This window comes from Sceloporus undulatus, chromosome 2 (genome assembly GCF_019175285.1).
Source record: "Sceloporus undulatus isolate JIND9_A2432 ecotype Alabama chromosome 2, SceUnd_v1.1, whole genome shotgun sequence".
Classification (NCBI taxonomy): Eukaryota; Metazoa; Chordata; class Lepidosauria; order Squamata; family Phrynosomatidae; genus Sceloporus; species Sceloporus undulatus.
This window is the reverse complement of record NC_056523.1, coordinates 75,978,597-76,005,432: the sequence shown is the minus strand read 5'-3', so window position 1 is coordinate 76,005,432 and position 26,836 is coordinate 75,978,597. Positions and strand designations below refer to the sequence as shown.

General features: G+C 43.0%; 2 protein-coding genes across 3 annotated transcripts in view; one reads left to right on the top strand and one right to left on the bottom strand.

Moving 5' to 3' along the window:
* Positions 1-5,413: 5,413 nt before the first annotated feature.
* Positions 5,414-24,076, bottom strand: MST1 (macrophage stimulating 1). 2 transcript variants are annotated; one of them, XR_006102492.1, is made up of 11 exons: positions 23,819-24,076; positions 23,541-23,695; positions 19,719-19,851; positions 19,070-19,182; positions 15,440-15,554; positions 14,994-15,130; positions 12,136-12,256; positions 10,829-10,947; positions 8,353-8,515; positions 6,502-6,598; positions 5,414-5,544 (listed from the first exon to the last, which is right to left on the bottom strand). XR_006102492.1 is itself a non-coding variant. In XM_042454871.1 (9 exons), the coding sequence occupies exons 2-9, from the start codon at positions 23,593-23,595 to the stop codon at positions 8,349-8,351; spliced, it is 960 nt and encodes a 319-aa protein (XP_042310805.1). In that variant the 5' UTR covers positions 23,596-23,695; positions 23,819-24,073. The 2 variants fall into 2 exon arrangements, 1 of the variants encoding a protein (XP_042310805.1); XM_042454871.1 differs by lacking the exons at positions 5,414-5,544; positions 6,502-6,598 and having other exon boundaries at positions 8,349-8,515; positions 23,819-24,073.
* Positions 24,077-26,586: 2,510 nt separating this feature from the next.
* The window catches only part of IFRD2 (interferon related developmental regulator 2), a 25,215-nt gene continuing 24,965 nt past the window's right edge, over positions 26,587-26,836 (top strand). Inside the window, exon 1 of the mRNA XM_042453519.1 lies at positions 26,587-26,787. Coding sequence (XP_042309453.1) covers positions 26,742-26,787 — 46 coding nt within the window. The 5' untranslated portion in view covers positions 26,587-26,741. The remainder of the gene's footprint in view (positions 26,788-26,836) is intronic.

The window sequence follows — 26,836 nt, the reverse complement described above, 5'->3', positions numbered from 1 at the left end:
ATGATGATGATGATTATGATGATGATACGATGATTTAATTTATAGCCCGCCCAATCACAAGGAATCCGGGCGGGTTACAGCAACTACAAATACAGAGAATACAATTAAAATAAGATTAAAGAGAGTGACGTCGTCACAGGTCATTGTATTTTAGCTGTTCCCTTGTGTGCTACCTAGATTTCCTTCTAGAGTCACCACCTCTTAGTGAAGAAGAGAACAAATAGCTATAGCTTTTTCATTAATCTCCCATCTTGTTTATTCTGAGAATATTGGGGCCTGATCTAACATATCTGTGTCCTGTTAGTCTTGACTCAAGATCAAAACTAGATGGTGACGGTTATAAACCAATCCTATCTATCTATTCTATCATCTATCTAATCTATCTATCTAAAAACAGCACTCACAGTGGGTGGGATTGTTTTCAGGGCCACAGTAGGCACTATGGAAGCTTTTCTTCTAAGGCTACCTTCTGAAAGGTAGGGGGGATTCTCATTAAGACTGTAGCTGGAAAGGGAAGGGTTTAAACATTGCCCTCCTTTGTCCTTGGGGCCCTGCTGACCACCACTCCTCCACTCCATTCCTGCTTTAACAAATGTTCAAAACACCATGTATAATGCATTTATAGCCTAATTGCTCTGTCCCCAGAAAAAAGAGAAAGCTGGCCAAGTAGATTTGTTCCTTTCTGCCCCATTGCCACCATCTGAGGCTTCAACATTCAGGGAAAATTCCACAATGGACCAACTCACTCACTGGGGGTTGTTGAGGCCGGACTAGCGACTGCTCTTTCCACTTCTGGCAGGTTATTCCTTTTCGGGTCTTCCTAAACCGTTTGCCTTGCTACTCTTCTCCATTTCCCTGATAAACAATCTGTGGGAACAAAACGACTTAATTGAATGCCACTCCTGTTGTGTTGTTGTTGTTTGTTGTTGTTGTTGTTGTTGTTGTTGTTCTGCACCTTTCAGGTTTGACTGACACTGTCACTGTTTTCTTAGAAAGATTTGTGCAAAGAGGGTTGCCATTCTTCCCTGAGACGAAGCAGGGAGTCAAATCTGGCTCCTGCAACCCTAGTCCCATTACTCAAACCTTTACCACTTACTCCTGGTTCTCACTACTCCCTGCTCTGCTTCTTTCATAGAACTCTCAGTTGTCTTATGTAATCAGAATGAACCACCAGAGAAATCACAATATCTGAAAGTACCGTATGCTCCTAAAAGGGAAACTACTCCTGTTGAAAAGAGAACATGTTCAGTGACTGCAACATGTTGACTGATTAAAAGCGTTGTGTGTGTGTGTGTGTAGGTAAAACAAATATTTTTAAACATTGGGTGGAATGGAGTGAACTGGATTCCTGAAGGCAGCAATCCCTACAGGACCATTTTGTGTTCTACTGTATTCCTTTTTTATTAGCCCACCTTAAGTTCCAGTCTGGGGACAAGGTGGCTATAAATAAAGTTATGGCTGGACAGATGGGAAACCACTTTGTCTGATGATTCTACTGATAAGAAAAACTAACTGTATCTCTTATATGGTATACTCTCCAAGGGCTTCCAATTCCCACTGGCAGTTAAATCGCTTCCTATTTTGCCTTGCTTCTATTTTGGAACGCCAATTCCAAAAGGTCCTTGTTCCTACTATGAACGGGGGATATTTTTCTTACCCCTTGTGTAAAAACTTTGTCGTCCCCACCGGTAGTGCCACTTCCAAAATTCTCTCATGTGTGATGTCCGCAGCAGCACAGGCAGCCACCGGCTTGCGAATTTGAACGGTGGGGAGTTGGAGGCTGAGAGCAGTGTGACCTGCGGGCTTGAGAGAGGTGAGGATCAGGAGAGCAGGCCGGTGGAGAACAGAGAGAAGGCCAGGGGGGGCACAGAACAAGACCGGGGGGAGGCTGGAGAGACGATCGCGGAAGGCGAGCGAGGCCAGGGAGAGGGACGAGGGACGGATTGGGGCCACATTTTTTTAAAAAAATTTAAGATTAATCACAAAATCAGTGACTGTTTAGCCAACCCTTGCCTTGAAGACAGTTGTTGACCCCTTATTGATTTGGCTTAATTTTATTTTAAACAACCAAACACAAAAACGTGCCGCACTGTGTGTGTTTGGTTTTTGTGTTGACATCTATTGGGAGGGATGGTAATACAACCCCTCTGCATTTTGCCCCTCCAATCAGATATGACTCATTTGATCTGGCATTCCCACTTTATGGACAAGCCTTCAGAATCGATTCTTCTGGGGGGGGAAACCCTCTTCCAACTACAGTGCGCCATGCGGCCATGCAGGATGCATTTTTGCACAGCTTCCAGTTATGCAGAAGCTGCACAGGCGTACAACAATGGCTCACACGGCCCATGCGCCACACACACCATGCCACCACATGTACACATATCATTTTTCCTATGGGGCTTGAGCCTATAGGTGGATTTTCCCTTCCGTGGGGGCTTCCGGACTGTGTCTCTCTGGAAAACCTGGGTTTTTTGCGTTTGCCCCTCTCTATCCCAAACTGAAATTAATCCATAAGGATCGGAATTGGTTTCCAAGTGGAACGAGGGTCATATCGATTCAGGGGCAAAATTGTAGTGGGATGAATGAGCCCCAAAATGTCCTAATTAGGAGGGATACAGGGGTGTTCCCCTTCACCTATAAAAGAGGATCATGATGCAAATTTAGGGGGTGGTAGCGTTTTCCACTGAAGCCGCCGAAGTCGACCTGCATTGCCCCTGCATCGGGCCCCGAGAGATTCGAATTCGGACGGAGTAGAATAAGCAGACGAGAAGCAAGAGTGAATGTTGTATTATTCCGCCCGCGGGCAAAACCCAATCCGGGCGGGTCAACAACAGTAAAAGAGAAAAGAGGAAAGATAAACACTTATCCCTCCCCCTCGGAAGACAGTATGAACTAGGATAACATCGGAAAAAGACAATAGCAAGGATAAAAACCGCAAGGAAAACTAAAAAAAATCCTGATAGCCCTCTGTTGATCCGCACCATCCTAAGATGGGGCCACGGGAGGAATGAGGGAATCAGGGAACGGGGAACCGGGGGCCGGGCTGGGAAGTCTGCGGAAAGGCCTGCCAGGAAGAGATCCGGCTCTGGACCGCGGTGGTTAAAAGCGGTCTAATGAGTTAGCTTGAGGATGATCTCAAATAATTCAAACTTATATGCCTAAACTAAAAAAACAGTAGGTTTTAAAGTGAATTATTTTTGCTCCCGGGGTCCGATTCGCGGTATCCGAATGGGAACGAAAGGATGTCTGATTCGGGAACCTGGAGATGGGAGGAGCAGCGCTCAAGGGACTAGCCTGGGGGTGTCACCCTCTTTGTTCTCTTTCTGCATCGCCAGCACCATTTTCTTCAATTCACATAGACTTTCCCCCGGTGGATTGCAACCTCCCCTCTGCTCCACATTCATAGACCGATGTGTGAGGAGAGCCATTGAACACCATTTTAAACTATTATTTTTTCTTTTTTCGCTTCTGCCTGAGCGCCTGAGCAGCAGATGGGCTTTGCAATACATGCCTGCTTGATCGCCCCCCAGACAGCCCAGGGAGCAATGGGGAAGGCAAAGAGATTTGGGGGAATGGAGGCTCCTTCCAGAGGAACTATGGGACGACAGGAGAGCCTGGACACCCAGGGATCTGAGGGAGGGATCAAGCTTTCTCTTCTCTCTTCCTCAAAGAGTCTCTCTCCACTGAACCCCACTGCCTTCTCCTCCTTGATCCGATTTGGCAAACACACACTCACGCACAATATTTAGATAGATAGATAGATAGATAGATAGATACATACATACATATACACATACATATTTGTGTGTGTGTGTGTGTGTGTGTGTGTGTTTGCACACATATATATACACATACGAATGTATATTTGTGTATGTGTGTGTGTGTGTATATATATATTTCTAAAGTAAATTATAAAGTAACACATTTTTTAATTTACGAAAAAAACCTCATCTGTAGTTCCAAACCCACTGTAGAAATAATACAGTTTGAGACCCCTTAACCTGCCCTGGCTCAATACTAAGGAATTATGGGAACTGTTGTGTTTGTGAAACATTTATCCTCCTCTGCCAGAGAGTGCTGGTGCCATAATAAACTACCATTCCCAGGATTCCCTAGCACTGAGTTATGGCAGTTAATATGGGGAGACACAGAAGAGGACGAATAGAGGCTCCTTCTAGTCTGGGGAGACACAACAGAAGAGCCTCCGATGCAGCCGGTTTCCACTGGCTGCCCCAAACTCCCCCCCCCAAGACTTGTGACGTCTGAAGCCTAGGCGCTTGATTGACAGCTTGCGGACACAAATGGGAACAGGGAGCAAGTTAATCTGCTTTAAAATAAAGCGATTTAAAGTAAATGGGAACAAAAACAGGGTCTAAACGAATCGGGGTAATTTGTCCCTTTTCATAATGGAAATGATGGGGAAAATTCGAATTATTCCCAGAACATAATCCGAATCAGAATCGTGCCAATATAATCCGTTTTATCTGCCAAGTGGGAACACCCCCACAGAGCTGGTTAATCTCCTGTCCTCTCACATTCTCAGCTGTTTTTAAAATGTCCAAGCTGTTCTCTTCTTCTCCCACTTTCCTCCTTCATCCTCAGGTTGTTTCAATGGGTACAAACTGAGTTGAAAGTAAAAAGTAGTTTGCACTCAGCCATAGAGACAAGATTTTTGCCCTTCCCAGTAAGCTCATTTGTTTTGTTTTGTTTGGTTTTCCTTTTTTCAGGCTTTCCTATATCCAACACATAAAATTCAGTGTTTCTCTGCTTAAAATAGTAGTTTTCTATAATGCTCCTCATTAATAACTTTAGTTCTCTTGTTGCCTGGCCACATCCTTTTGATCATGCTCTGATGTTATTGAGTGACATGTGTCCCAAATTTCATCTAAGAAATGTTGGATATGTTGAAATGTTGAGTAAGGGTATCAATATGGCAATCATGGGGCTCTCTCTCTGTTCTTCATACCCTCATATACACACCCACATGCAAATACATTTTTTCAGGATGCAGTACAATATATGAGTGGTATCTGTCTCTGGTTCAATCCACACTGCAGAAATAATCTAGTTTGAGATCATTTTAACTGCCCTGGCTTGATGCTAGGGAATTCTGGGAACTGTAGTTTTGTGAAACATTTAGCCTTTTCTGACAGAGAGATCTGGTGCCAAAATAAACTACAATTCCCCAGGATTCCCTAGCATTGAGCCAGGGCAGTTAAAGCCATGTCAAACTGGATTATTTCTGCAGTGTGGACAGGACCTGTATCTTCATGTCTCCTAAAAATAATATCTATTAAAAGACTTCCATGAGTACAGCCCAGCCCGCAGGGAGAAGAAAAATAAAAGAAGCCACAACTGAAAGATTTGTACCAGATCCGAGCTGCAAACTACCAGTCCATCCAGCTCTCACCTTCCTCTTCCACATCATCAACACAACGCTTGATCTGGAAGCAAAAGGCCATCCGCATGTTGGGCAGGGTGGTGAAGCACCAGGGAGCCTCTGAGCCATCGGGATTCCGGCAGTAATTCTCCTTCAAGTCCCTAAAGGGTGCAAGACATATAATAATAATAATAATAATAATAATAATAATAATAATTATTATTATTATTATTATTATTATTATTATTATTATTATTATTATATCCCGCTTCTCTACAAAAAGCAATCGGGGCGGCTTACAAAGTTAAAACATACAGTCCAAACCCTCAACCCACCCCACCTTAAAAGACAATTAAACAGTGTAGAATTAAAAACATAAAACATACTTTAAAAACAATACAATAACTGTGGTGAAGTCGGAGGTCAGCAGTTAGATTTTCCTTCGGATGGCTGGAGAACTATTCAGGAAAGGCCTGCCGGAAGAGATCCGTCTTTATAGCTTTTTTAAAGCTGTTTAGAGTGGTAACATGATGGATTTCGTCCAGCAGGCCATTCCACAATCTGGGAGCTACAGCTGAGAAGGTCCTCTGGGAGGTCGTGGACAGCCTTGTTTTACAAGGCTGTAACAGATTTTTCCCTGAGAATCTAAGTGTGCGGGGAGGATTATATGGACCCAAGCCATTTAGGGCTTTAAAGATAATAACCAACACCTTGTACTGGGCCCGGAAACTGAGGGGCAGCCAGTGGAGTGTTATATGGTCTCTTCTGGATGTACCAGAGACCAATCTGGCTGCCATGTTCTGAACTAATTGAAGTTTCCGGACCAAGCACAAGGGTAGCCCCATGTAGAGTGCATTACAGAAATCACGACGTGAGGTTACCAGCGCATGTATTACGGTCTCAAGGTCCCTGACTTCCAGGAAAGGGTGCAGCTGGCGTATCAGCCGAAGCTGATAACAGGTGCTCCTGACCATTGCATTCACCTGATTTGTCATGTGAAGCGACGAATCTAGGAGCACCCTCAGACTGCGAACACAGTCCTTTGAGGAGAGTGTGACCCCTTCTAGGACTGGAGGTTGTATCCCGATGCCTGGGTTCAGAGCTGATACCGTAAGTACCTCTGTTTTGTCTGGATTCAGCTTCAATTTGTTTCCTCTCATCTAATCCATTACTTGAGACAGTCATTGAGAGGCGAGACGCCATCTGAAGTCACAGCTGAAGACCGAGACATGGAGAAATATATCTGGGTGTCATCAGCGTACTGATAACACCCCGCAACAGCTTCATCAGCCCAGTTCCACAGAAGCACAAAGAGGTTCTTGGTTGGGCTCCAATGTGGATTGTAATCTGCATCTTATCAGATTCAGCAGCTCCAAGACAAGGCAGTGCATGAACATGTTAAAAAAAACAAAACATGTTAACAGCCCCTTGCTCTAGCCTGCTGCTCTTGGGTAATCAAATGTCATAACCAAAAAAGGAGGACAAGACACTGCAAAATGTAGGACAGTCAAGAAAAATATAGGCCATTACAAAATAAAAGCTAGAAACACTCATATAAATGTAACTTCACGCTTCTTAGTCATGCTCAAAATGCCACTTCAGCACAGTAATGACACTAGTTTTGGTGATGCAGCCTGGACTTCTAAAGAGCTTCTGAGGCTTTGGGCAGACATGTTTTTGCAGACTTGCCATAGTTAGCTATACTCCAGTAACATTCTGCAAGGTTACTAGAATATTCAATATATGGGGCTGCCTTTGAAGTCTGTTCTGGACAGTGTGCAGGACACAGCTGCCCAATTATTGACTGGGACAGCTGAGATGCAGTCATTTTGCCATCATGTCACAGCCAAAAGCTCCAGCAAGATGCAGATATTGTTTTCCAATATAGCAGATGCTATCTTGTCCATAAAATGTTAACAGTTTCAAAATGCTTCCATTTCACAGGAGTCTAGCAACGTCTTGTCCCCCCCCCCCACAATGTTACTACAAAATTCGTTTTAACACACCTTTGTGTTAGTAACCAATAAACGTTCAATCTGAGATTTTAAAGTTGATGTTAGAAATCTGGATGTCAAGAGAAAATTAATAATAATAATTTTTAAAGTTAAATTAATTTTAATTATTATTATTATTAAACTTATTAAAATTAATATATCAGTACCATTAATTTTCACCTGACATCCATCTACACACTCATAAACACACACAGAGAGAGCACAGTTTTCATCCTCTCTCCTAAAGTGTCACATAAAGTTCAATTATGAAGAAAGTAACTCAGCCACACTCAGTATATGTTTGAACAGTCTACTCTGGGTCTCTGAAAGTTTTCATTTCTTGGCAGAAGACTACAGAACTTTAAGGGCTACAGTGGTCCCTCCACATTCACTGGGGCTGAGGTGAAAGACCCCCGTGAATATGGAAAAAACACAAATAAAAAAGCACTATTCTTTTTACCTAAGAGAGCACCTCTCTAGGAATCTCCAGATCCTCCCAGTGCAACTGTATGGTCAACATCTGCCAGAAGCTGACCATAGAATCATGCTGAAGGACCTAGAGAAGTGTTTTCTCTAACACCTTCTAGGTTCTCCAGCACAACTCTATTGGCAACTTCCAGTAGAACTGCAAAGGAGGACTTAGAGATTCCTAGAGAGAACACGTTAATCAAAACAGCAAATAATAAAATCCGCAAAAGTCATAGCCACAAATGTGGAGGGCCATGTATATAGAAAAATTGGCAGGTGGAGTTTCCCAGGATGATATTTATAAAGCTGCATCTCTTGAATATCTGTTAAAGATAAACAGCTTATTTTAGAGGGAAATTTTGATTTCGTACAGCCAGCTATTAGCCACCTTAACAGAGAAAGCCCTTCCAACTCTGGTCTCATGAACAATTTACTTCTGACAGATACTAACAAACATGCCTTTATTGTCTTCTTCTCCCTTGCCCCTGCCATTGACCCTACACTTACTTGCACTCATATTTCTCAGGCACAAAATGATGGCGGTGGGGTGTCTGTGAGTCCCAGCGTTGGCAGGGGATGCCTGAGGTAGTGACATTCACCCGGCCTCGATAGTCTTCTCCTTTCAGCCTGAAGCAGTTAGTTGTAGTAGATGGCTGTCGATGTTTTTCTGCTTTTATGGATGCAAATGGAAGAACCCACACAAACGAAATTATAATTGTATCATTTAAACCTTAGCACCACAGTAGTGTGCATCAAAAATGAGACAGAAAATACAGCATATCCATCTTAAACACACCTCAGATATCTTTTAAAATAATTTCAGATTTGGACAGGGATGAAACGCAAATCTGGAAAAAGGGAACTAGCATGTAGTGTATATATTTTGATTATGTTTATTTTCAAATGATCTGAAAATAAATGATCTACAAAACCGGTATTTGCAGGATTATTGCAATAGGGAGGGAAATCATCATACTCAGATGATTTCAATAATGGCCTTTAGCAGAGCAAAATATGGATTTATGGGCCTCCCTAGTCTGGAAGAAAAAGGTTAGAGAGCTGTGAGGATAAAGTGAATGGTGGCATAAAAATAATTTGATTTTTTTTAACTGTAGGTTGCTCTTTATTTTCTTGGACCCCTTCTGACTGAATAAGTGTTTTAAGGATCTCTCAGGTTCCATATTCATTCTCAAACAAACCATGGTTGCATATATGCTGCAGAATTAATGCTGCTTGATACCAATTTAACAGCTATGCTCAATTATATGGAATTCTGGTATTTGTAGTTCTGTGAGATATTTAACTTTCTCTGTCAGAGAACTCTGGTGCCACAGCAAACTACAAACACCAGGATTCCATAGGATAGAGCCATGACAGTTAAAGTGGTGTCAAACTACATTAATTCTGCAGTGTGGCAGCATTCCTTGTCACAGCACTAAGAGACTGGGAATAAATCTAATACTCTTAAAACTTATCTTGGGTCAAAATATGCTTTTCTCTTGGTCTGGGTCCCTGTTGCCACCACCGCAGGTTCCACTGTGGTCCAAACCACAGTAACTCTTTTCAGCAACAGAGCAGGAAATCCCAACGCATCATGTTCCCAAGCAAAATCACTGGATAGCAATCAATATGCAGGAGCCAGTTTCTTGGGAGTGAAAGTAGAAAGTTGAAAGACCCTGTGAGTTCTGGGAAGGGCAAATGGGATCCTCACTGCAGGGAAGCTGCCTTAGAGACTCCTGGCCCTGCTCTCCTCTCCCTTCCAGTTATCTGAACACCGAGAGGAAAGAAGCAGTGGCAAGAGGGAAGAAAAAGAGCAGAATTCTCTCTCTACCTGCAATTCTGAGCAGTTCTACAGATGGAGCCTGAGTGGACTTGTACAGATGTCAGGTTGTCAACCATTCAGGTTGCAGCCTATAGATTTTGTTAAATTTATATATCAAAATATTTCTATCCCACCCTCTATCCAGAGATCTCAGTTCTTCTTGCCCAAGGACTCCCTAAAATATATAGGCAGCTCTGCTGTTCAAAATTCTTAAGAGATTACTATATGTGGCATTTAAACCATGAATACAAATGGAAAAAAGCAGCTTTGACAATACGTATCACACAGTACCACCCCTGACCGGTAGCTGCTGTGTCCCTGAAGCATGGTTAGGGTGTCCCTTTTCACTGAACAAGGAAACCTGTCCTAATTGTACTTGTCCCTGGTAAAAAAAATTGTCAGGGCAGTTGTGATATGGGCAGACACATGGCATCAGTGTCTCTTCCTGTTCCCCTCCCTTCCCCTTGCTACTACCAAGCAGCCTGACTGAGGGTTTTTTTTTTTTTCCTATTTCTATTTCTTTTTCTTTTACTTAAATCACATTACCAGAACTCTGGAATTGCATGAAAAGATTTAAATAAAAATAAACTTTTAAAAAAAATCCAAAAGCACGCAGGATAGGGCATAGGGAAGGAAGGTGGGGTTATGGGGAAGAAAGTACAATGGCAGAAGCAGCCCCAGTTGTGCAATTGACAAGTTGTGCAATAATGGTTACTCTGAAACCAGTATGTTTCCATTTTTATTAACTGACATGACTGCAGTGAACATGGGTCATATGGTCATGTCCTTAGATTAAGAATGGGTGTTAAAATGTACCAAAACTACTCTTTCATAGAAAAGGGTCAGTTACAGAGAAAGGGATGCAGGGCCATCTTTCCACATTCTATAAATAACCTGGGACACCTTGTACTCTCCCATTCCCACCCCTTGCCACTTTTACAGAACAAACTAACCCAAAGTCCTCAGAACTGAATTGACTGCCAAGTCACAGCAACAGTGTCAGGATTACCTTTATGAGTCAGTAGCTAAGAAACACCCAGCAGGCAGGGGCCCAGTCTAGTTTCTGGGTTTACCTTAGCAATGCATTCCTCAGCATGATGCCATCCCTGCCCACTCTTACCCGCATGTTTCATGCAGTCTTTGGAACCTCAGGAGACTTACTGCACTTCCGAATGTGGCAATATTCCCGCTCCTTGGTAGGATCTGTGGTGTAACACCAAGGACGCTCAGAACTGTCAGGATTACGGCAGTAATTGTCAGCAAGGTCTTTCTCGGGGTATCTTTTAAAAAAACAGTGGAGAGAAGGGGAGAAATACCCCGATGAAAACCATAACCTGAAAGATTACTTTATGGACTATAAGGCTCCAGCCAACAAGTAACTGCAAGCTCCAGCTAAAACTATGCTTTTGTAATTTCTCTTTTCATTCATTTCTAGAGCAGACATTCATCTGCACTTCCCTGAGGAAGAAAGTAAAATGGGCCCCTCTCCCTGCTTCATATAGAAAAGGAAATATTCTAACACAGCTGATTTAGTCAGGGTGTCCACCCACCTCAGGATGACCATTCTTATCCTTCATTAGCTGGCTTTTCACTTTGCATGAAGTCAAATGAATGAATACAGCCAAGTTTGTAGGGAAAGTATATTCTGAGAAGACTCAAGAAGTAACAGCATGACAAACTGTCAAAACAGATCAGAGACCAGACTTACAAAGCCTGATTATCCCAAGATGCAACAGGAAAATCTCTGCACAGTTAAAGCATTATGGCAGGATACAGACCGCCCAAAAAGGGCGGTCTCCTGCCGCCCTGGTTTGCTCCGTGGAGAAGCTGCAGCCTCCAGACCGCAGGGCTTCCCCACGGAGCAAAAAGAACCCACAAAAAGCAGGTTCTTAATGCAGTGTGTTTGTGATGCTGCAATGCGCCAATGGCGCACTTCCGGCATCAGAAATGCACCGGGACGTGCAGGTGCTAAGCGTCCACTGCATCAAAATGGCAGCGCCTGTGTGTACAGGGCACCACCATTTTGATGCCCCCATCATGTGCTAGGGGTGAGGCCAATATGGTCGGTGCGCCCTCGGCCAACCCCTAGCACAGGACGGGGGCGCACTATTTGGCGGTATGTATCGCGCCAAAGATTCCACTTCAACTGTCAAGGTAACATCCTATGGAATCCTGGAGTTTGTAGTTTGGTGAGGTTTTAGAGCTCTCTGACTGAGAATTCTAAATCCCTTCCCTAAACTGCAACTCCCAGGATTCCATAGGATGGAATCATGGCAATTAAAGTGGAATCAGCTATAATCATGTAGTATGAAAGAGCCCCTGGGTTGCATGAGGTAGACTGCCATGTCTGGTAGAAAGCTACATGTTCAGAAATGGACAATCATGTTATAACATGAAATATCCTTTCACCCACCCTACTCTTAATATGCTGCCCCTGAGTATGTTACTCAAGAACTGGAACTTCATACTTGTTTGGCAGGAATGGATGCTTATGAGGATGCTGCAGATCCCAGCGCTGACACTCTATGCCAGTCTCAGTCTGATCCACAAAGCCCCGGTAGTCCTCACCATTACAAGACATGCATACAGCTGCAAGGGAAAGAAAAAAGTCACTATGCAAGATGTGGAATAAGGCTCACCCAGTACCTTATTGAGAAGTGTGGCGAAGAGAGGACATATCTGCAAAACTACTGCTCTTGATAAAATACTGGACAAATCCAAACCAGACATGAGCAGACACTGAACGAACCTAGAGATCAGCCCTTTCCTTGACAATGTCAGGAAACAGCATTACATAAACACATATGCACAGAGAGCAAATGATTACAAGGAGAAATTAAATGTGGAAAAAGTGTGAGCAGACACAAGATAAGAGCAAACACCAGGTTACAAAAGCAGAAACAAGCTAAAAAGAGGCAACAAGCACAAATATGAGAGCACATCAGACAGAAGCAGATAACAATCAGTGCAAACTCATCCAAATAGACAGGCATGAGACACCACACAAACACAAGGTGATGGGAGGAGACACTAGACAATACCAGAAACCAGATATGAGGTACAAGATGATTAGAATGCTTTTGCACAGTAATTGCCTCAGTAGAGTAAGTGATTTGTGCAGTAACAGATGCTTACTGCATCTTGTTTCAGTCTGTAATAAATATATTGCTGCAGAAATGAGGCAGTTTTATCTCTCCAGAAGTTTCTGACACAGTCCCTTAGCTCCCGGCAATATGGGTGGGACAGATGAGAGTTATAGGGTAAAACATCTATGAGGCCAAATGTTCCCCATCTCTGCACTGTGATCAGTGAGGCTAAATTTCAAGCAGGGAAAAAACTGGCTTGTGTAACTATAGAATATCAAATTTAAAACCAGTGTTTGCATAATCACAGCAAGTCCTGATCTACAGAACCAGCCCTCTTGGCCCACAGCAAGAGGGTTAACTCAGATTTTCCAAGATAGGGAACAATAGCATCTCCTTCCTTCGGAAGCAAAACAAAACCTGCAGCTCACCATCATCTAGGAAGTAACTGATCATTCTCAAAGGGCAGTCATGGGACTCTGGAAGATGAGGGAAGGAAGAGTCTTTGCTATATAGCCAGTCAAGATGTTTGCCAGATATGATACATAGCGCTAGTTCTTGGGATGATAATTCTAGATTTCTCCATTCCTCAGAGATGTTAGGGAAAAGCAATCAATTTTCTTTTCCTTAAGTGTTGAGACATTTGGGAAGTTTACTACTCGCAGTGATGGCAAAGTGTGCTACTGTATGAAAAAAGTTATGGAGCTTCCCAAAAAGCAGTGTAGTCTTCTGAAAAGTTGATCAGCTTTCCCACAAAAGCTACAGACCTTTACAAAAAGACAAACCAGAACGTTGCATAACTTCAAACGTTTTTGTCTCCTAATAGACGGAGGAGAAAAAAGCACAAAACTCAATGATGAGCAGCTTCAATACCCACAGAGCATTCAAAAAGACAGAGAGAAAAAATGAAATGTGTAGTTTTTAAATGTGTCACAGCTATCAATGAAGCCCAGCTCTAAACACTTTTTCTCTCTTAAATGACAGGGTTAAGGCACAAAAAAAGAACGATGTACAGTTTCAAAAGCTGCAGATCTTTCCAAAAAGATGGAAGGGGGGGAAAAAACACAAACAGAATGTTGAACAGCTTCAAATGTTTTACAGCTTTAAAGTTGCACAACTGTAAATGTTGCACAACCTTAAATATTGCACAACTTTAACACATGAATGGGAACTTCAGTCTCAAAAGTGCAAGAAACAATACATTGTCCACAGAACAAACTGACAAACAAACAACACACACACACACACACACAGACAAAACTTGAACATGTCATTTTCCATTTGTACAGCAGTTTATGCAGTTTTCCCCAGTGGCAAAAGATAATGTAACTTTTTCCTCCCTCTGAGCTGTAGTTTCTCTAACTGTACAGTTAACAAAGCATGCAGTTTTTGTTTTGCCAAGGCGGGGGGGGGGATATTCCCACAAGGCTAAGGGAACTTTCTGGGTGCTATTTTTCTTCCTGAAATGTTCCCAAGGCATCATGAACTCCAAATTTCAACCTCAATTGGGAAACTGTCAGATATCCATTCCATCCCTAGCTAGTTCGTGTACTTAATTTAAAACAGTGATGAGAAAAGTGTGGCCCTCCAAACATTGTTATACTACAGTTCCCATCAGCCCTAACCAGCATAGCCAGGGATACAGAGCAGTGAGAGTTGTCATGCAAGGACCCCTCCATGACTAAAAAGAAGTTGGGAGAGGTGTCTGTTCATATGAAGGTTTCATTTATATTTTTAAAGAGCTATTAGAACATGATGAGATTCAAAGGTGTCAGAATATTAGGCCCAACAACCATGCCTCAAATGACATTTTAGATCTTACCATGTCTGAAATTAAAATTGTACATCAAGGAGGGTGGAATGGTAACTCCCAACATGTCTCACCACTGGTTATGCTGTCTAAGGTTGTTGTGAATCACAGTTCAACAATATCTGGAGGGCCCTATGATCCCCATCCCTACTGTACAGCAACATTGTAAACACATATATGCTGATAACCATGACTTCATGAACACTTAGATCCTTCTCCATCAGACCAAGTGCGATAGGTATATTTCAGAGGAAGGAATGAGCCAAACCACCTCTGAGGATTCCTTACTTAAGTAAAACCCTATGAAATGTATAGGGTGACCATAAGTCAACAGGCAACTTGAAGGCACATATGGACATATACATCAGATAGTCATGCAGGGTATTGGACCATGTGTAGCCCTGAAGGTCGCTCTCAAGCCCAGCCTACACACCATTTTCACATTTCTTGATGCCACAACTTTGGTGCCGGACAGCAGGGTCAGTTGTGTAGCACCAGGGACCATGCTTATCTTGATCTGGATTCCTGCAGTAATTTTCTTCCAGTCCATTGCGCAGTGAGATAGGAAACCTTATGCAATAGAGAGAAAACAGGAGGAGGATGGCAAGCTCAACTAAATGCCCCAAACTAAAATCAACCCATTAGTAACTGGTCTAGAAATCTCTGTAAAATTTGCCCTTCAGTTACTTGCCAGAAAGCCCAAATTCTACAAATGATCCAAATGAGCAAGAAAAGCTATTTTACTTGTTTAATTTTGGTGGAAAGCATGTTTTGTTTTGTTTTTAGGATAAAAAGTAATACTATTATGAGAAACCCCAAAATGTTTATTGCTTTTTCAATTTACACATAGCTTTTCAACAAGGGCCCAGGGTGATTTACCTGTGATCATGAGGAAACTTCAGTCGCCATGCTTGGCAGGTTTTTCCTTTTTCAGTCACTGACTGGGTCCCTCTATAATCGCTCCCATCTCCCATGATGCAATTCCTTACATAACCTGCAGAGGAGAGACACCATACCTGGGATCAATACTGGCAAGATGAAAGAAGGTACTGGACTGGACATCTGAGTACAGTGGTTTACTACGATGGACTGGACTTGAATGGATTCAAGGGTGACATGGAAAGGTCCTATCCTGTTTTGAGACCAAGAGACAGAGGACTATATCTTTGTATTTCTGACTCAAGCAGATCTTCCAATGTCTTTTTACAGCTTGAAAAGAGTAGACTACCCCTGAACCATTGTTTCTTCACACTGGAAAGGGGGCAGCATCTTTTTGAATCAGGGTGACACTTACTTTTTATATAAAGACTGCATTGTTCTTTATCTAATATTGAGAATTATTGTGGGAAAATAGGTACAATTCCGACATCACCTTTACAGGAGATCAAAGTGAATATGTTCACAACACAAAACTAGTGTGTGGATTCAACGGATATTCCTCTATGTTAATCTGGAGATACAGACAACACTCATGAGAAGATTTGTAGGGCCCACCACAAATATAAATTGGTTTCTCCCACAGAAGAGAGAGAGAGAGAGATTTTTAATAACTTCAGGATCTATCTGACATTGAGCCAGCCCCCTCTTACCCAAATGATTTTCACCATCTCAGAGTTGTGGGGTATGAGGAGAGAACTGGGGCAATTTTCCTTCCCAAGGAGTTTATCAGACAAGGGAAATTGGAAGTATAATCCAATGGCAATCTGAACGCAATCATGGGGTTTAACGTTATTGCGTGGTAACCCACTACACGCAAATTTGGGCAATGGGAAGTCAGTCCGAGCGCAATCATGGGGTTTCACATTATTGCGTGATAGACTACCACACGCAAATTTGGGCAATGGCATGCTATTTTCGGGCAATGGGAAGCCAGTTTGAATGCAATGTGCATTCATGTAAATTCACTGAAGTAGCAAATTCATGTGAATGCGTTCTAGCCCCAGTTTCTTTTCATTCGAAATTAAGAGAAATTCCTCACATGTGATAAAGTCCCAAGATAGCAAGACACCCCCCTGGTCTCCTTGCAACCACGGCCATTTCACAGAAAAGATTTTTCATGTGGAATAACCCCATCTTTGTACATATAGGGTACAATTAGGATTGCCATTTTAAAAATTAGAGAGGGCTTCCAAGTTTTATAGAAGAAGGAATTTCAGCAGGTGTTGTTTATCACACAACCAGATAACAAATAACACCTGCTGAAATTATCTCTTCTACACAACTATTATAGGGATGGGGTCTTTCGAGTATTCATTCTGGTGACCCTTATTGCAGATCAGATAGCAAATCCCCTCTGAGCAAATCCTGCTGAGAAAACCCTTTAATAAGTTCAACTCAGAGTTACTATTAGTTGGAAATAACTTGAAGGTACACAGCAACAACAGATGGCTGCTAAGAGCCAATCCCTACAAACACATGCACAGACTTTTTAAAATTATATTTCTTTGCAATCCATTCACAGTTTGGTCCTCAGCAAACATTGTTTGAAAGTCCTGTGGCATTTTACAACAGATGTATTTACACACAAAAAAAATTTTTTTTGTACAATGCAGCTGATTTCATCAGTTGCATAATATGTTTTCCAGTTCATCAGCCCATCCTGGTCATACCTTTCATTTTTTTAGGAAAATTGATGGCTAGTGGCCCAGAACGGGCAGTGAGTGTTGTCTAGATAACCATTAAATAGCTGACCTCTTCCTTAAGTTACCTGATTGGGACAGAGGTCATATCTCCCCCATTCCTTTCCATCCAAAGCTGATGTGAGGCAGAACTGTGTGTGAGGAAGAGATAATGATAAACACTTAAAAAAAAAAGTATATTGAGACAAAACAGGTTTGAACTAGAAAGCTGAAAGCACAGGCAGAGATGCAGGGGAGTTTCTCTGGAGATCTGATGAGAAGCAGAGGATTAGCTGTCACCAGGAGGAATGTCTGAGAAGTTTTACTCTAGCTGTAAGGGGTGAGATAGGGATAGTTTGTCCACAAAATTTTGTGGATATTAACTGCCATCAAATGCGAACTCTAGAGACCCTAGAAATGAGACACCTCCAAGTCACTTTGTCATCAGCTGCCCTGCTCAGATCTTGCAGACTCAGGGCTGGACTTGATGCAGTCTATCCACCTAGAACACAGTCTTCCTCTTTCTATTGCCTTCTACCTTACCAAGCATTATTATCTTTTCTAGGAGTTGTGTCTTCTCATAGCATGTCCAAAGTACAACAGTCTCTGTTTATCATCTTGGCTTCTAGAGAGAGTTCAGGCTTGGTTTTCTCATTTATTTAAATTGTTGATGTTCTTTCCTCCAATTTTCATGCCTCCATCCTCCAATATGAATACCCCCCTGATATGAATGACTTGCCCTATCTGTGTATGATCCCTGCCTTGTTTGTTGATGCTATTATGATGTTGTATATTTTATTGTTTTTAGCTGCTTTTAATTGAATTTCTATGTAAACACTTTGTGCTTTTTTAGTCTGTAACCCCGCTTTGATCCACCAGGAGAGGTGGGGAAACATAAATTATTATTATTGTTATTATTATTGTTGTTGTTGTTATTAATCACACTATACATATGCTATGTTTAAAGTACCAGTTACAAAGATAAAGTGATAAAATGCAGCCTTGCCTGATCCCCTTGCCAACTGGAAACCATTCCATGTTTCCATATTTTGTCCTGATGTGCATCTTATCCTGAGTGCATCAAAACAATAAAATGTTGTGACACACCCATTTATTTCAGAGCAATTAAAAAAATTTCATTATCTGCACAAACACTTTGCTCTAACTGATAAAGCACAGGCTGTTTGTCTTCTGAAATTCTTTGGTGCACTCCGTTATCCAATATATGTTGTAACATGATCCCCAGTGCCTCTTCCTTTTCTGAACCCAGCCCCAACATCCAGCATTTCTCATTCCATTTATGATAAAAGCCTTTGCTGTAGAATTTTGAGCATCACTTTACTTTCATGGGAGATTAATGTGGTTATTGTACTACTGCAGGGTTTCTTAACAAGGGTTCTCCAGACCCTAGGATGCCCTATCAGTGGTTCTGTGAGAAATCATCACTGGAAAGAAAACCCTTTCTCCCACCCCCCTTTTTAATGTTTTATTATTTGTAGATAACATCATTTTTATGTAGGGGTTCCCTGAGACCTGAAAATTATTTCAAGGCTTCCTCCAGGGTAAAAGGGTTGAGAAAGGCTGCACTAGTGTGCTGTCTGAGCAATATCATATATGGTCGATCTGATGGTAGGAGATTCCTCCATTACAGTTTTCAATGTGAAATATCTGAACTGTTAGGCACCTTGTGTAAGTGCCTCCTTTCCTCTTTTTAGGCAGTCCTGGACCCAGGCAAGCATCCTAGTGGAGATTCCCTCATCCCACCATGTCAGAGGAGTCACTGGTCAGCATTTATCTCTATTTCCCACTCTCTTGTTTTATATGCACTGCTTTGTTCCTTCCACTTATGTTATTTTCTCCCCTTCAAGGCTCAACCCCCCACCCATCATACCTTTCTTCTGGTACAGGTCATAGTGGACATTCCTTTGCAGATGGGTTTGTGGTGAATGCTGGGTCAAAGGCAGTAGCTGGCATCCCCGACTCTGCCAATTGTAATGAAAGGCCCTAGGGGGGAAACACCAGACCATGCATCAGCATAAGTCTTGTTAACAGTAGGCCTACAAAAGTTTCTATTTCAGGTCAGAAACCATGCTGCCTGCACACACCTGTAAAGGAATTCTTCCATGATTTCCATATGGTAGAGCAGGGGCCTTTAGATGATAGAGCAGGAGTAGAATCACGCAACTCCCTCAAATGTTGCTAGACTGTAACTCCTAGCATTCTTCATCTTGCGCTAGGGCTAATGGGAATTATAATTCAACAACAGCTGGCAGTGGAGATGCATGATAAGCAGTGGTTTCCTGAAGGCCATATAGTGAGCTTCACTTCAGTGGACCTAGAGGCCAATTTCATCAAGTTCAGTGGCTCCAGTAGCATTCTACAGAATGGAGCCTTGGCAGATACAGTGGTGCCAAATTGCATTATTTCTACAGTGTAGATTCACCCTGGGTCCCAACCTCCTTCTCAGCATCTTTTCTTGGAAGTTGTGAAAACAGGCCCTGGCCCCCCAAACAGTGCACTGTTCCTGCTTTCCCCTTTACCTGCAGTCAAGCCACGTAGCACATTGCCGGGCACACTCCTCTACCCCCATTGGCAGCTCCTCTCTCTGGTGAGATAAATACATCAGTTGTGTTGCTTTCAGCCTCTGGAAGCCATTCAGTGGAGAACGCTGGCCTGAAAAGAAACAGAAAATATCAGTCATTTTAGTTCTCTGCAAAGAACCAAGAAGCCAGACAGTTCAAACATATATGGGCCACAGTCCAAAAAACTGAACAAAGGCTCTTAACTTTTGGTTCATGACAAATGAGTGGTTTTGGGGTGCAAAAGGAATCAGGGCTATAGAACCACAGAGTTGAAAGAGGACCACCCAGTCCAACCCCATTCTGCCATGCAGGAACACAAAATCAAAGCACTTCCCAACAGATGGCCATCCAGCCTCAGTTTAAAAACCTCCAAAGAAGGAGACTCCACCACTCTCTGAGGCAGCACATTCCACTGGAGCCCTGGTGGCGCAGTGGTTAAATGCCTGTACTTCAGCCATTCACTCAAAACCACAAGGTTGCGAGTTCAAGACCAGCAAAAGGGCTCAAGCTCGACTCAGGCTTGCATCCTTCCGAGGTCGCTAAAATGAGTACCCAGACTGTTGGGGGCAAATTAGCTTACTTGCTAATTAGCTTACTTGCTGTTCACCGCTATGATCTTTGGAATAGCGGTATATAAATAAATAAATAAATAAATAAATAAAAACACTGTTGAACAGCTCTTGCTGTCAGAAATTTCTTCCTAATGTTGAGGTGGAACCTCTTTTCCTGTAGCTTGCATCCATTATTCTGGGCCCTATTCTCTGAAGCTGCAGAAAACAAGCTCACTCCATCCTCAATATGACACCCTTTCAAATACTTAAACTGGGCTATCATATCATCTCTTAACCTTCTCTTCTCTAGGCTAAGCATCCTCAGCTCCCTAAGACTCTCCTCATAGGGCATGGTTTCCAGACCCTTCACCATTTTGGTTGCCCTCCCTTTTTGAACACGCTCCAGCTTGTCAATATCCCTTTTGAACTGAGGTGACCAGAACGGGACACAATATTCCAGGTGAGGTCTGACCAAAGTAGAATAGAGTTTGCAAGCCAGAATATAGGCTTGAAGGCAAAAGATTCCAGGTTTAGTTCCAAACAGATCTGGAAATGAGTCTGTAAACCTGGGGCCTGCCACTGTAGACAGTACTGAACTAACTCTGGCTTGGTAGGTAGTTTGTGTGTATAATAGGTTCCTAGGTGCTCATAACAGTAGCACAGGCAGATGGAGGGTCAAACAGAAATATCATATGTTCTTCTGTTTATAGGGACTTCAGTTATAGAGTCATAGAATCAGAAGGGGCATAATGGACTATTGAGTCCACCTCTCTTGTTAGTTAAAGCATCCCCAGCAGGTAGCTATCTACCCCTTTTATATTATTATTATTATTATTATTATTATTATTCCAAAATAAGGAGACCCCACCACTTAGGCAATTGATCACTTGTCAAACCACCAATATTGTTAAGAGGTTTTCTTCTAAAGTTCAATCAAAATTTGCTCTCCTGTAACTTCAGCCAATAGGTCCTACCAACTGCTCCCTTCTTTCTATGGCCTGTTACAGACAGCCAAAATAAAGCTGCTCGAGTCACAGTGGAGCAATCGTGTTTCAATGATGCATGCGTCCTAAGAGTCCAGAAGCCACACCAAAGCTGCACTCCAGTCCGTAGGGCTGGAGCGTGGCTTTGGTGCGACTTCTGGACTCTTAGGACGCATGCATCATTCAAACACCATACCTCCACTGTGACTCGAAGCAGCTTTATTTTGGCTGTCTGTAACAGGCCTATGGCTGCAACTGCACTGCAGAAATAAAGCAGTCTGACACCATTTGAACTACCATGGTTCAATGCTTTGTAATTTGCTAGAGGTCTCTAACAGAGAAGGCTAACTATCTCACAAAACTACAATTTCATAGCACTGAGTCATGGCTGTTAAAGGAGTGTCAAACTGTATTCTTTTTGTAGTACAATGCAGAAATATCCCTTGAGGTATTTAAGAAGGGCAATAATGTCACCCTTCAGTCTTTTTTTCACCAAGTTGCATATGCCCAGCAATCTTTCCTGGTATATTTTGTTTTCCATACCTTTTATCATCTTTGCTGATGAACTTTAAAATGCAGTGCTCAGACCGCAGATGAAGCCTGACCAGTACAGATTATTATTATTATTTCTTTCTACTTGGAATCTATGCTTCTATTAATGCAGGCTAAAACAGCATGCAGAATTGGCATCTCTGGTCATCAACACACAAGGGTAAATGCAAGTTTCATGGACCACAAGGAACAGATTAAAAACATCACTCTCAAAGCACATCCTGATGGCTGGAGATTGGGGAGTGAGTGTATGATAAATCTGTGTAGTGTTTATCATAACAACTGTCATAGTTATTCTGTTAATAGAGAGGAGAGGTCAGAGTTCTGGCAAAGCTTCTTCTTCTTTTCTTTTCTTTTCTTTTTTGGATTACCACAAGCAAAATCCCCTAGTCATCACAGCCATTCTAAGACATTTTGCTCTCAGAGGCACAAAAGCAGACTAAGCTATGTTGTCACATTAGTCAAAAAACACCACACACTCTTCTCCCTCTGGCAGCTAAATAATAATAATAAATTAAATTAAGATCTTGATATTAAGGACTTTATCACATGGGGAAGATTAGGGGAAACCAGGGGTTTAAATGGACATTATCCCGTGAAAATCACGCAGTTGCAGTGAAGATTTTCACACAATGTTAAGAGCTGTTTGACAGGGGAACACACTCCATTGGAGTGTGGTGGAGTCTGCTTCTTTTGAAGTATTTCAATAGTGTCTGGATAACCATCTGTGAGGAGTGCTTTGATTGTCTATTCCTGCATTGCAAGTGGCTGGACTGGATGGCCCTTGAGGTCTCTTCCAACTCTATGATTAATTCTTCTTTGACATGCAAAAACTGTAGCTTAAAGTAACTGCCTCACTCTGCCTAATGGTAGGGTCTGGCCCTGCACCTCCCTCTTCCCCGAGTAGCAAAGTGCAGAAGGCATCAGCAGATAGGAACACTGCGGGAGCAAGGAATAGGGGGCTTCTGGGACAGCTGATTTATTTCAATAGTTATATCTTACCTTTTATAAAATTTCAGGGCAGTGTACAGTAAGATAAGTTAATCAGTTCAAACAATATAAAACAGTAAAAAAATGTTTACGGGCAAAAAAAACCCCATAGGAAGCAAGCAAAGAAGTCAAAACAAAGCAATTAAAACAGGTCAAAACATTTGAAAACCATAATGCACATACAGTATATATTTGGATAAGATTAACAGGGACAAAGGAATTAATAAAATGCCATGCTTTTACTTGTACCAGCATAGCGTTGTGGTTTGAATGTGGGACTACAACTCTGGAGATCAAGGTTCAATTCCCAACTATGCCACGAAGCCCACTGGGTGATCTTGGGCCTCAGCCTTGGGGGAAGGCAATGGCAAACCTCCTTTGAACAAATCTTGCCAGGAAAACCCTATGATAGGTTCATTCATCTTAGGGTCACCATAGGTGGAAACAACTTGAAAGCACATACACATAGAGAATGATACCAGCATTGCCACCAATCTGGCTGATAAGGGGAGGGTATTTCACAGCGGGATACTACAATAGAGAAAGCCCTCTTCCATGTCCCCCACCTCATGTATTGCCTCCCCCCAAACTTGTTGGAAATAGAACTTGAAACTGGCCATCCATGGTGCAAGAATTCCATCACAGATGTGTGAGACATGGAAGATGGGAGGAAAGCAACCTGTGGAAATAGAAACAGTCCTCACCTGTGCTGAAGGTCCAAAGCCACATGAGGAGAAGCGGGACAGCCAAGGCCTTCATGATTCTTTGCAGCCAGACCAGCCTTCTCAGTTTGGAGAGACAAAAATATCACCGGACTTGTATGTACAGCAACAGGAAGCACACGTGGAGACCCCTGACCCTGCTGGCCAAATATTTACCTTGAGCTCACACATGTCACCAATAATTCCATGGAGAAAGGATAGAGGGAGAGAGAGAAAGAATGAATTCTCCAATGCATGGGGAACAATTGTTCATGACAGACCTGTTACTGTAAGTCACCCAATTATAGCATATCTTTCTTCTTGCCTCTTGCCATTCCTTCTCTCGCTGGCTGGCTCCTCTTCCTCAGAATTCAGCTTACATACAGCACCAACAAGCAAGCATAAAAATCAATATGATGCAAAGTCAAGTTAGGAAATTGCTCCAAGCAGTCCAAACTGGCCCCAGATCAAGGGCCTTCCCTTTTCCTGTAAGTGGTATGACAGCTGCTACCGCCCCAAGTACTCATAAACTCTTCCCGGGAACCAAGGTTGCAAAGCTTTCAAAAGGCCAGCCCGGGATGCCAAGCCAGATCCCATCAAGATAGTCAGTGGTGCTGTGGCAGCTGCAATCTCAGGCACCCCCAGACTGGACATTGCCCACCAGAGGACAAAGGAAGGACCTGAAGAAGAGCAACAGCAGCAGAAGGACCTTCTTGTGGCACAGTCAGAGATGAATAGATTTTATTGTGACACAGGCTTTCAGAGAGTCTGTGTCATCAGATGCACAAAGACCAGAAGATAAACAGATTTCCTACATGGCTTTATGGCCAGAAGAGGAAATGAAAGATTTACAAGGAAATACAGAGCTGTGTGATGCACCATTATGGAATGACTGTGGAAAAGCAGGTCTTGATGTTTTCTGCTTGTTGCCAGCTTCAAAGGCAATTGGGTCTCTTGCCAGGAAAGAGTGTTGGTGATCCCACAGTAGAACAATCCCAGGTTTATTGGTTGCTATTGTTAACTGCCATCCAGTTGACTTCAATTTATGGAGACCCTATGAATAATGAGAAACTGCCAAGTAACCCTGTTATCAATAGCCCTACTCAGGTCTTGCAGAATATATTGATTTAGGAGGCAGACACCCAAAGCAATCACAGTTTTTTGAGTCAGTTACCTCATATACATTACAAATAAAGTTAATGTGAACTACATGTAGAAGTAGTCACTCTTTCCTACTGGTACGCAGAAATTCAATCAGCGTGACTTCCCCAGAAAGCAAGGTTTCCACGTGATACCAAAAAGAGTCTTCTTTTGGGCACTCAGTCTCTAAAAAAACTCTCCTTTTGCTAGTCCTAGGTCCAAAACACACTGCATAAATAATCCAGTTTGAGAGCACTTTAACTGCTCTGGCTCAGTGCTAGGGAATCCTGGGAACTGTAGTTTATGTGGCACCAGAGTTCTTTCTGACAGAGAAGGCTAAATGTCTCACAAAACTACAGTTCCCAGAATTCCCTAGCATTGAGCCAGGGCAGTTAAAGTGGTCTCAAACTGTGTGTTTTGGACCAAAATGATAGTTTCTCTGATAGGGCTATAGTCCACATCCTATTTATCCAGTTCTTCTTTGACAAATTCACTCATTTATTTCCATGTTTTGATAATGCCTTGTCTTGCTGCATGTAACATAAGTGATATGAGGCTTTTATGCAACAAATCCTTATTCTCCCTTTCAATCATAATTCGTAACGCTCCTCTAAAATAAACCTTTTCACCCAGTGTTTGATTTATTTGTGAAAGAACCTCATCCCAGATTCTTTGTACCTTTAGGGACATTAGCCACATATAGCCCTGGTCCCCTTAGAGCTGTGTTCTCGTCTGTGAACATGACCAACTCTCTCTGCCACAAGATGGAAAATAACTTGTACCAAATCTCATTGCAGAATGGCATCAATAACTAGTTTGGCAGAGTAAAATAATTACTGAGGGCAGAGTAAAAATGCCAATCTTATTCACACTTTCAACATAGAGCTTTTCCAAACTGGTCAGAAGAAGCATGAGTTCTCGCAATATAACTTGTTAGGTTTTGCAGTTTCTTGTCACCTCCATTTGTTTACATTCTTTTGGGAGGCTGTTTGTAGCTATTTATTTTGTAGAATCTGCTCTTTCAGTCCGTTTAAAAATTGATGCCGTGTTTACTGAGGGGATCCTAGGGCCTGATGGGCAAATTTCCTGTGTACGTGTGTGTTTAGTTGTATGTACAGTCATCCCTCCACATTTGCGGATCTGGTTAATTTGTTCTCCCTAGGAATGCCTAGGTCTGTGGTGGTGAACCTATGGGACGTGTGCCCTCTTTGGCACGGACGCATAGCCATTTCTGAGGGCATTCTCTGGGGGAGTGCTGCCCCCAGAAGTCCCTACCCCTGGTGTTGGGATACCTTTGAGATTGGGCACTCGGTTTTTAAAAGATATTAGACAGAATGCCACACCAAACTACAAATCCCAGGATCCCACAGGACAAACTCAAGGTAGTTCAGCAGTGCCGGGGAGCCAGTGTGGCCTCCACTGTGTCTGTGGAAACTAGAGGATTTAGTTCCCATCTCAGCCATGGAAACCCACTGGGTGACCTTAGGCAAGTCACACTCTCTCGGCCTCAGAGGAAAGCAATGGCAAAATCGGCCTGAAGACACACAACACCCAAAGTGGTATCAACCCGCTTTATTCCTGCAGTGTGGAAAAGCAGTTTCCTTTCCCAATAACCACCTCCTGCTGCCACTGCGCCCTTTCACCGCCAGGGGGCGCGGGAGGATTCTAGGAAAGCCCTGGAGTTGCATTCCCAACCCACTGGTTCACCATCTCCCTTCGCCTTCTGGGACTCGTAGTTCATTTCACCTCCTCACCTCTAATCGTTGCAGGGCTCCTTGAGCCTCAGCACTACGTTTCCCGGCAGCCCCCGCGAAAGGCCCTCCTACGCGCGGAGCATCATGGGTTTCGCAGTCTTGCCGTCCCATTGTCACAAAGCAGGGGCCCCTCGCCAAGACTTCATTTCCCAGAGGGCGCGGCGGCGGCACCGGCTCCCGCTCTGAGTGGGAAGAGCGCGCCGGGCGACCGCTGAAGGGAAAGAAGATGGTGGCGCAAGCGGCGTGGCAGCAGCAGCAGGCAGCGAGCGGCAGCCCCTCGGCGAGAGAGGCCGCCTCCTGATACGAGACCATGCCCCGAGCGCGGAGGGGGGACGGAGCCCGCAGGGGCGGAAGGGGTGAGCAGGGGCCCCGCGTGGAGGACAAGGGCAAGGGAGGGACTCACAT

Bases quoted from the DNA above. Each gene is read 5' to 3' on its own strand.
- MST1 (XM_042454871.1), bottom strand. From the start codon at position 23,595: ATGAAGGCCTTGGCTGTCCCGCTTCTCCTCATGTGGCTTTGGACCTTC. The intron at 19,183-19,718 runs GTAAAGGGGAAA...TTTCCCCCCTAG, and splicing joins GCTACGTGGCTTGACTGCAG to GGCCTTTCATTACAATTGGC. The intron at 10,948-12,135 runs GTATGAAGTTCC...TTTTTTTAAAAG, and splicing joins CATCCATTCCTGCCAAACAA to ATACCCCGAGAAAGACCTTG.